Consider the following 11,730-nt stretch of genomic DNA (forward strand, 5'->3'; position numbering starts at 1 on the left):
AATCTAGAATTTTAAAGCTAATTAGCAAAAAACTTGAGAGGTACTGATGAAACCTTACTGGCCTCTAGGATACACACTTGCTTGGCGCAGGAGAACAGCATTATGGCGACATAACACTCTCGCACTATTGTATATCTGCTTGCAAACACCGGCAAGGCGTTGGCTTTCTCCTGACACGCAAAGCAAAGTAATCAGTCATAGCCAAAAAGACAGTGTCACAGCGCCTTATGATGATTTGGCTGCGAGTGAAAGTACAAAACATCAGAGTCATCCAAACCTACGTACCCAACTCTTCAAGGTTGGATGAAGAAGTTGAAACTTTCTATCAACAAATTCCGTCTTTAACTGACGAAACCCCGAAGAAAAATCTCTTGATAGTAATGGGTGACTTCAATGACAATGTCGGAGAAGTAACCCACTTTGACTGTGATGTTTCAGGCAGATTCAGTCTTGGGAGACGAAATGCTCGTGGTGAGCAGCTACTTGTGTTCTACAGAGATAATGACCTCTTTGTTACAAGCTCCACGTTCAGACACAAAAAGAGAAAAACGGTAACTTGGATATTCCCATATAGAAAAATGGCACATCTGATTTACTATATCTCCATCTCAAAACGTTGGAAATAGTCTGTCACCAATACTGCAACCCAAACTGGGGGAGATTTCAATTCATATCATATCCTTAAGGTGAGTATATAACGAAATCAATTTCAAAATCTCAAAATCTTTCACATTTCAAAGCCTATGATCCCTAGATTCCTCACCGATAAACTGAAAGAACCGACAACCCACACTACTTTCCTACAGTCACTAGAAAATAGTCTTGGCCCTGTACTCGGGTCACTGTCTCTACAGTTAACCATAGCCACTGACATCATAGATGCTAGCCAAGAAGCTGAATACAGCTAAGGTTATCTTGTGTCACAAACCTAAAACAGAGAAAACCTTAAACCACCGACGACATCCTCGATCTATATCCTCGATTTTTTATAAACAAGAGGTTTGCAACAAGGATGATCGAGAAAGCAGGGTCATGTACAAGTAGATGCAACGAATGGTAATAAAAAAAACACGAACAGCCATTAGAGACAGCATACAGGAGAAGTGAAAATCCTGTAGCAATGATTTAAAATCAGGAAACAAGCAATGAATGCATAAAACAATCAACGAACTATCCAAGAAGAAATCCACCACCGTCACTAACATCCTGGACAAGGGTGGAACTGCTCAAAGTTGGGTCCCATCTGCTAAAAGATCTACTACAAAAAGTAGGGGTTGCCGAGATATCGGCAGACAACCTCGGCAAGACAACCTCGGAGGTGACCTCTTATGCCTTCTCAAAGAAGCTGACAACCGAACATCATATAGGAAACTAATCCATGAACATTTGAATGAGATGATCCAAAGTGACTTATGAGGACATCTGCGACATAAGAAAAGTAAGTCAAGTGATATCTTTTGTTAAAAAGGGCAATAGATCTTGATTTTTTTTTTTTGGTAAATGTGCCATTTTTCGGTAGTCTACGAGTAATGATTATATATGATTATTCTTGCAAAAAAAAAGAAAAAAAAAGAACGCAAGTGTGATGACCCTTCTGTGGGAAAATAGGTAGTTTCACATTTTATGAACAGTCGCTTTAGGGTTTCCATGTATACTAAATTTTATTGTACAATTTTAATTGTACAAATTTAACGGGATCAGAACCATTTATTTATTTTTCTTGGGGGAAGTCGGGATTGGAGGCACTTCAAAAAAATTCTAAAATGAAAAAGATTTAGATACGGTTACAGGTTTTGATGATCAAATTTAAAGTAAACACATTTTTATATTTACAACCAGTGAGTAGTGGATTATGTTGATACATATATTGCAGTCAAAACTTCATATTTCTTATAGTCGGTTTCTATTGAGAGGAATCACTCTTTAAATCTAGTTTATTATAATAAACTGATCGACCCATTACTCTCTTACATGTAAGGAGGATTTACTATCTTCAACCCCATTCCATTTTAAAAGAAAATCAAGTTTAATATTGACAGAATTATGCTATGGAAATGATAATCATATCCTAAAAACACCCACCCCTTGAAACATTTCTCATGAGGGGGCGGGAGGGGGAGTCTAAAACATCGAAAAAACTTAGGTTGTCATTTGACAAATCTTTTTTTATATTAATGCTCCACCTCTCGCCCTAATAGTGCAGGTTAGAGTGTGAATATAATCTCTTAGGCTACACTTAAAACATACCCGTAACAACAGAGGAGCTTTTCTCACAAAGAATAGGAAACTACAAAATTTTGTAATTTTAGATAGGGGTTTGAAATCAATAAGAAAATGTTTTGTAATAAGTTGAATTTACTGATGGGGTTCTAATTAAGATTACTCCCTACTTTTGTAATCTTTTCTTTGTTTTGAAAATAATACAATTTCCTCGGGGTAACAAATTTTGTATATTTATGGTTACCATAAAAATTCAGTTCTTTTGACGCATCATTGTCAAATTTTATGATTTGACAACAATGTATCGTGTTTTTCTGGAGTTACAGACAAACTACTTGAAAAAAAGAAAAACTGTAGTTACTTTGTAAAGGTATTTAGTCCATTGCGGCTGTGCTACTTCAATTCTCAAGCTCTGGGCCGACGTCAAGCCGAATAAAGCGAAAAATAACAACTCAAATGTGTCCACGGGTGTAACAGCAACTGGAAAGTAAACAATTGACTTAAACATATAGCTTGAAAAATATTTCGATACATTTAAAAACCAAATGAAGTATATATTATATATTAAATATATATATGTATATATTAAAATATATACATATATATATATATATATATAAATAAGTTGTATGTATTTTTGTATGTTTTTCAACTGACGTCATTTATAAGGATTGGGCATTATGACGTCATGTATGTGCTTTGTATGTTTGTATATGACGTCATTATAAGTATATAAGACTTGTATATGACGTCATTATAAGTATATAAGGCTTGCGATTCAAAGAGAATATTTAGTATAAATCCTACAATGGCAGAAGAAACAGCCGAGGAAGCGACTCAAAGAGATAATGCCAAAAGGCTTGTGGCTAAAAGAGAAAGTAAGAAAAGAAAGCGTGCCGAGAAATCACAAGAACAACGTGAAAACAGGCTTGCGGCTCAAAGAGAAATTAAAAAAAAAATCGTGCCGTTTCGGCCTCGTTTCTCGTTGCATAGCAGGTAAGAACACTTATCTTCCCGTGCTTACAGTCAATTCTCACTCTCAGTGGATGTGACGAGATAGGTGTGAATGACAGTAGGGCTTTTCAGGCAAAGCTGTTGAGAACATGGCCGACTCCCCCTCTTCTTTGGGCTCCGTGAGACTAAAACAGTGTCCGTCCTTCTCCAATATCTTCTTCACCGCTTCCCGTAAGGTGCGTTTCTGTTATTCCTGCGATCGTTACTTTATATCTTTTTAGTTCTTTTGCTAAACAAAGCTTAGAACCAGGCTGGCTCAGCGTCTGGACATTCCAGGTGGCAACATTAATGCCACCTTGGTCAGCGATGCTCAAAGGGGTACGTCCTTGGGCAGGCCTATGTCCATTTGGGATAGTAGGTGGGACATCCGAGGCTGTATTTCCAGTTCCATTCATAGAAATCAGTTTCAGTAGGAGGGCTGCTAACTCAGCCGCCCCTAGGTGCATTTAGTTCTCCGGTGGCTAGTCGGATGTCCAGAGGCGCGTGAAGTCAGCTCTGCATGCGCAAAGAATGCATGAGATTAGACATTAGACGAGCACCAATACCTCCGTTAATAATGTTTGTAGCGACATTTTTTTACTTAGTTTTATTTTTTACTGATTAATGAAACTAAAATTTTGTTCATGTGTTAAAATCCCATTAAATACAGTTATGGCGAAAAAATTCACCTGTTATATTTCCAACGTGTAAAATAAAGATGTTATAAATAATCCAATATTGATTTTTTCAATTAGGAAAATAATGTTTGTAGTGAAATTTTTTTTGGACTTAGATTTTTTCGAGACTTATATTGGAGCCTATAATTCTTGGGAGTTGAAACTTGGGAATTATTCTGGAACTTAGAGTTTTGGGGACTAAACAAAATATCTATTTTTTGCTTAAAAGTATCCATGCACACCCTACTTCATAAAAAAAGTAGATACTGTCATGTTATCTATTTATGTGTTGGTTTGCCTAGGATACCAAAATTAGAATCGTGCTTTCCTGAAGTTTTATGCCCTTCGGTTCAGAAATTAGCAATCTGATACCTTGGCATTTCAAGAACATTCTCAATATAACAATGACATACCTCCTGATGGCAAAGGATCTGTAATTGTGTTCTCTATTAATGAGCTATCTCTGTATTCAAAGGGCTGGTTTAACGCTGCTACGTGGATAGAGAAGCCAAGCATGAAAATAGCCAGTATAATCAAAAATCTTCCTGCATCTACCATTAAATTGCCTGAAAACAAATAACGATATATAACAATAACATTTATTAACGAGAATTCAAAAATTTATTCAAAATAGACCATCCTGTTTTTTGCAACTCGAGTACTTGCACTTTCCACAATCCAATCAGATTATGTATTATCTCTTGAAATGTATTTGAATGTTATATTATGTATTTTGTGCAATGAATTTTTAACGTGAATATGTGCAGTTGGAAAATAAAATGAGCCCGTTTAGGATTTTAAGTGCTTTTCTTACGAAGAAGAAGAAGAAGAGTCATAAGAATAAATTTTAAAGGGAGCTTGAAGGACTTTTGTACCTAAACATTAGTTTCTTATGTAATTTGTTTAGTTTTTAATACAGCTTTCTTAGGCTGGATGAAAGGTCTTAGAGCACTGTAAAAGTTTCCAAAAAGAATTATTAGACAGATGTCTTGGAGTGCCGAGCAGGACTTATGCTCAGATGAAATCATTTTGTGATGAAAATCCTAACCTTAATACTGTGAAAAAAAATCTTAATTTTAAGGAAGCTTCTATGTCCAAACTGTGACATGCTGTTAAAAAATCTAGTTTAAGAGGGTAAGAATCTAATATTGCTTGAAACCTATTATCTTGGGTCATTTTTAGTTAGCAATCAAACAGAACAGTTTCTTTGAACATCTCCCCCCCTCCAACAAAGGTTGAATATTCTATAACCACAAATGCAAGATGAAACAGACATTATTAAAACAGAAAATAAGTCAATTTCACAGCTGCGCAATATGTCCTATAGAATAGAATAGAATATACTTATTCACTACAATAGCCGGAGCTAGCATTAGCATGTCATGACAAAAATAATTTATACCTTCAAAAACACTCACAGAAAAATTTAAACAAACATTATATTAATCAAACACATATTAATCAAACATTAAATATTAGTCATGTCAATATTATTAAAATGACGGGTAAAATATGGGACAAATGATTTACGATATCTCTCAGTACTAGAGGCTGAGCAAGTCATTAACTGTGGACAATTCCTTTTTATTTGTCGGAGTCTAGTAACTGGTCCTTCAGTTGGGGGTCTCTCAAGGTTGGGTAGTAGACGACAATGAGTTGGGGAATTCAAGCAATTTAGTCCAAATCTATATGTTAAGCCATGTCTACGACTATCAAGTGAGTCCAAATTGAGTTGTTTCAGTGCATCCTCGTATGTTGAGTAGTTCTGTCCAAGTATAATTTTTACAGCTCTGTTTTGTATCGTCTCAAGTCTATCTGTTTGATCTTTTGTCAATCCTGGATGCCAAGCAGGGCATGTATACTCAAGAGAAGGTCAAACATAGCTGCAGTATACAGACTTTAAAACCTCAGTTGGCATACCAAATCTTTTTAGGTTGGAAAATGAATGTAAAAGCGAGGCGCCTTTTTTAGTCAGATAGTCAACGTACGAATTCCATCTTAAATCCTCGTCCAAAAGTATCCCAAATATTTTAACAGTTTTCTTTGTTGGCAGTAGGGAATTATGAGAAGAGTGGCTGTTACCACATCCTTATTTGGTGTGCATGGAGTCCCACTAGATTGGTTTAGGTCCTACCTCTCAGATAGATCTCAGTATGTTTTGGTTAACCGTACTTCTTCCACTACTTTGCCTGTATTGAAAGGTGTCCCACAAGGCTCTGTGCTTGGACCACTTTTGTTTCTAATCTACATTAATGATCTTGTTGAAGGTCTTCATCCCCATGTTCACCCTGTTCTTTTTGCTGATGACAGTAATTTTTTCATTGCTGCGGTGGACCTGCCATCTGCCACTTCTATAGCTCAAGGTCTTCTTGATAAAGCAAAGGATTGGTGCTGGTCAAATGGTATGGCTCTTAACAGCCGAAAGAGTGCCACTGTCAACTTTAGGACCCCTTACCGCATGAGAGACGTACGGGAGCCAATCACCCTGACTTTTGGGAATGATATTATACCACAAGCTACTATGGTGAAACTTCTTGGTGTGTATCTTGACTGTTTTCTTTCTTTTAAACCGCATATAGCTCACACCCGTTCCTTAATACTCCGCCAGTCTTCATTGTTGCACCGGATTAATTCATTTCTTCCTCCTGATATTATGGTTTCTCTTTTTCATGCTTTTATTCATCCTTACCTTTCTTATTGCTGCTCTGTCTGGGGCAATACTAATAAATCTCTTCTCTGCTCACTTCAAAGAGCCCAAAATAGGGCAGTGAAGGCTACTTTTCTTCTCCCTCGGCTTTACCCTTCCTCTGATCTTTATAATGATACTGGAATAGCTCCGCTGGATTGGAATAGCTCCGCTGGATCATATTATAGGTAAAAATACTCTTTATTTAGCGCATTCTGCTTTTCTAGGTACTCTTCCACCGACCCTGCAGCAGTTTTTCTCAAGGACAGGCTCAGGTAGGTACTTTTCTTCTCTGCGTAATTCTTCTCGACGATTTATTTTACCAAAACGATCCTCTACAGCAGCTCAGAGGTCTCCTGTATATCAGTCAATTCTATTATGGAACTCCATCCCTTTGGATGTCCCTCTTTTTCTTTCTGCAAAGGCATTATTTCGTCGGGTCTTTCCAGTTAAATAATTTTTGTCTCTCTTTTAATTCTATCCCAATTTGTATGTCACTTCTCTTCTTTTAAAATCTTGTCTTGTTCCAGTGTTTTTTTTTTTTTTGTATATATTTTATAAGTGTTTTATTTTTGTTCTCTGTGGCCCATTACAAGCATAGCTTCTTGGGCCTATTAATTGATTCACTTTTGTAATAGTTTTCTTTAGTATTAATAAATTGATTGATTGATTGATTGATACCATTTAGGAAGGAAAACGTCACATAAGAGCTCTTAGTTTCACTGACCGTTAGTTTTACCTTTCCTTATTCGGCTTTTAGATTATGATAGATTTCGATCAAGTCAGACTGTTCATTAGTCAGAGGGCTTAGCCGTAGTGATAAAACAGTTAAATCATCAGCAAATTTAAAACGCTCACGAAGTGTTGTTAAACTACGGTTAAAAACAACAAGAAAAGAAAGCGGGCCAAATTAAGTCCCTTGTGGCGAACCACAAAAAATATTTACAAATTCAGATGGCTCGTGATCAGGGAGTTAAGACACACTGAGATCTTTCAAAAAAAAAAAAAAAAAAAACTAGCGAGCATTCCTACAACAAATGGACGGGCACCCATAGCCTTTGCTTCTTCCACCACTACATTATGATCAAGACTATCAAAAGCCTTAACTATGTCTGCAAATAACGCATCAACATAGGCCCCATTATTTTCTAAGTGCTTAAGGATAGTATCCAACAATGCAACCAAATAATGAACAGTACATTATGACCTCAATCATTTATGACCTCAAGTAAACAATCAAAAATAAAACTTTCAAATACTTTTGAGAGAGCTGGTGTTTTCGAAATCGGCCTCATATCGGTAATATATTTAGGTGCCTTGCATTTGGGGATTGGCGTTACATGCGCCTGTTTAAAAATACATGGGAAAACACCATCAATAAAACATTGGTCAAAAATTGCCGTTAAAGGAGTAGATAAAAGATTAGCACAGTCAATAATCAATTTAATCGGTATCTCACTGGGATAACTAGATTTACGAGAATCAAGTGCCTTCAACTTTTTAGCAACTGAACACATTTCTAGTACAGAGATATTTGAAACTGAATCATTCGGTGGTAATTTTCTTAGTTGTGGATGAATTTTACAAATTGATGCAAAAAAGTCATTAATTTCACTAGGTAACAGGAGTTTACCCTTGATATCTCTCACTTCAACTTTGGTTACTTTTTTGCCGATAATGTTCTGAACTAAATCATGGAACTTCCTTGGGTTGGATTTATATATTTTGCTTATTATTTTAGACCCATACTGCTTACGTGAACATCTTATTTTATATACAATTAAATTTTTTACTCTTTTGAAATCTTTTACGGGTCCAATTAAATGCAATTCGTTTCTCACTTTTATCAGATTCCGAATCTCTTGAGTAATCCATGGTTTACCATTAGATTTCACATATATATTTTTTTGTGAGAAAATTTCACAGTATTTTTCGATCAGTTCCTTACAGAATGAACTTGCCATTTTGTCACCGTCAGACAATGAGAGAATATCACGCCAGTCACGATCTGTAAGCCATTTCTTGAAGAGATTTACTAGTTCATGTGTGAAAGGCCTGTACACCACACTATTTATTTGTCTATTTGGGATAAAATGATTGGGTGTCCAAGCAACACACAGGTGATCACTCAAAACTATTGGGAGTAATGTAACTGGAGTGTTATAATATTCAGGACAGTTGCTAAAAATGAGATCCAACATATGGTTACCTCTTGTTGGCACATTGACAACCTGCTTTAGTGATAGTGAATTGCTTAGCTATTTGGCATCTAAGTCATTAAAGTCACCACACATTATGATACCAGCAATAGGATACAAGGATCGTACATTGTCAGTGCAATTCTGTAAGTAATTCACAAGATCTTTACGATAGGGGCCACGGGGCGGATAGTAAACAACACATATCACCAGTGATGCCACTTCCTTGGGAAGCTTCTTAGGCCTGCACCACAGCCATAATACTTCAAAACCATGCTTATTTGGTATATTACTGAAAGCGAGAACTCGATTTCTTATAGACGATCGACAAATAATACCAACACCACCACTATGTGTTACTGTAATGTCATTGGGTGTCATTCTAGGTTTGAAATAGGTATCACATCCCTCAAATGCTACAACCTTTTCAGTTGTAGACCATGATTCACAGATACGAGCAATATCAACCAGTTCATTATTCAAGCAAAGTTCAACCTCTTCTAAGTTGTTCATAAGTGACCGGACATTTGTAACAGATTTTCGTAAATATATAGGGATGAAAGAGGGGCTTTACACTGCGGTCTCGAATATCCTTGCCAGCACATTGAATCAGTTCCAAGTTGGGATACTCGGAAGACATGGTATGAGGGGTGGGTGAATCTTTGATTTCTTTGAAATTCCAAACTGGTTGGTTGTTAGTACCAGATATATTGTCGGAAGGCCAGCAGATGTTGGTTCTTGCCAGTTTCTCCAAGGTTTCACGAGAAGTGGTTGGTATGAGGGGGAAGGGATCTGCATTGGCTGATTTAAGACAGGTGGTTTGAGCTTCAAGCTCATAAGCGGGAATGTATATTGTTGTCTTTGGCAACCATGTTTTAACAGAGGTGGAATTTTTCGCTCCCCGTTTTTGAACTTCGCAATTCGGTATTGGAGCGTAGCTTTTTCCTTCTGTGGGGAGTGAGATGCACATTAGGACAACAGTTCATGAAACAAAGACCATGAGCAAATTTTTTACACAGAGATCTGTGATGCAGAATACAACACTCATCACGGCAGATGCCTTTGCAATAATCCACGCAAATACGGAGAAACGTGCAATTCTCCGCCTTTCTACAGCCTCGCCTTATGTGTAATCTGCAGACACGTCGTTCAGGAATATGATCTGTTGTAATACCCTCTTCATCTGTATGCAGAGACTGAGAATACTCTAGGTCGGTTTGTGTGGTTTGACTAGTAACAAAGCTACTGCATTGAACAGATACGTTATTACTGAGAACTTTAGATCTGGTTATATTACCCTGGTTTAAGCACTTCTCACAGATAAAAAGAAAGAAATGTCCCGAGGGTTCCTGCAGAGCAAGGACTATGTCTGCATCAATTGCAGCGCAGGCCGCATGCATGCGGTGTAAGCAAAGATGACAACCGAACGACGGACTGTCTTTTGTCGGTTCGTCACATAATAGGCAGCTCCGATGAGGACCTGAGCAGTCATTTCTTTCCTCGGTGATATTTTCTATAGCATCCATAAATCTCAGTTTACCGCCAGAAGTGCCTGGGGATTTAGATGACAGGTTTTCTATTGGGAAGATAGTGCTCTTTTTAAGTTGATCCTGGATTTTTTCGTTGTTACTTCGCTGTTTCGGACTATTATTTTTCGACCTCAGTTTTTTCAGAGTAAAGGTTTTTGGGGAATCTTTTTGTGTATAAATTACGCACACAAAGGTCTTCTTCAAGTCACTAGAGTACTTAGCTTTTCCACAACTAAAATGAGACCATTTATTACATTTGATAGACTGCACGCCGCCTGTTTTGCTTGTAATTCTTTTTAAACTGATACCACACTGTTCCAGGTCCATAATAAATATCGCTACTGAACACGCCGAGCTCAAATTGCAAAAATGTCAAATTAACATTATCCGCTTATTAAATTATAATCCGCTATATGTAATCCGCTTATTAAGATTATAATCCCTTGGTTACTGAATTAAATATTAGCTGTAGGTCAGGTAGAGAATATAATCCTTTAGTAATAGGTTATATCCAAAAAAGGTCCTCACACCATGAACTCTGAATGAAGACTGAAACTCTGAATGAATCCTATCCAATGACTCTATCACCAGAGGATGAGTTGGCAATTAAAAATAAAAATAATAAATACAGTATACATGTTCATAAAGCTGTGTTTGAAGGTATAGGATGACTTGATATACAGTGAACCTTCATAAAATATGAATCAATCACAAGTGTTTTTAACTATGCCAGATATACAAATTAATTTGAACTTTAGAGAAAATAAGGGTTAGCTACTGCAAATATAATGATGATAAGTGTTTTTTTTTCCAACAATGTCTGCAAGGATGCTTTGGAAAATGAAATGTGAACTGTCAGCGCTCCACCTAAAAATTTTCTCCCAGCCCGCCGATCACTACCAAATTGTACTTTCACTGATCGCTTTAGATATATCTTCTAGATATACCCAATTCTGGTTTACAAATTCTCAAAATAGGTGTAAAACAACTTACTTTACCACAGTTCTTTCCCTTACCATTGCCCAAATTTTATACAAGGAATACATTGAAAAATCAGTAAAATTCAACGATTCTTCATATCAGTGCTACTTATTGTAATATTTGAAACAAATATTTGCTAATAAAAAACAGCAGAACTAAGTTTCGCATTATATGAATAACTTAAATCTAATCATTTTCGACTCTTAAAAGGGGCACTAGAACTCCTAATGTCCAACTGAATGATCCCTCTCCTAAGTCCCTATGGCGAACCTTCCTATACAAAGAGGCCGGAGAAAAAAAAGATAGCATGCTGGTGGTGGCCTCACCGTTCTTTACTAGGTGTGTCCTTTGCGTGTTCTAGGCGCACTTACTCTTAGTCCTACTCCTATTGTCTGCCTGCAAGTGAAGTTAGAAATGAAAGCCTAAGTTACCTCATATTTTCATAA

General features: G+C 36.8%; 1 protein-coding gene across 1 annotated transcript in view; it reads right to left on the reverse strand.

Annotated features, from left to right (window-relative positions):
- LOC136035049 (uncharacterized) overlaps nucleotides 1–11,730 on the reverse strand; it is a 262,359-nt gene that overhangs the window by 13,978 nt on the left and 236,651 nt on the right. The window contains exons 33-34 of the mRNA XM_065716648.1: nucleotides 4,304–4,456; nucleotides 2,582–2,700 (exon numbers count right to left, since the gene is read on the reverse strand). Of these exons, the coding sequence (XP_065572720.1) occupies nucleotides 2,582–2,700; nucleotides 4,304–4,456 (272 nt within the window). The remainder of the gene's footprint in view (nucleotides 1–2,581; nucleotides 2,701–4,303; nucleotides 4,457–11,730) is intronic.

This window comes from Artemia franciscana, chromosome 2 (genome assembly GCF_032884065.1).
Source record: "Artemia franciscana chromosome 2, ASM3288406v1, whole genome shotgun sequence".
Lineage (NCBI taxonomy): Eukaryota > Metazoa > Arthropoda > Branchiopoda > Anostraca > Artemiidae > Artemia > Artemia franciscana.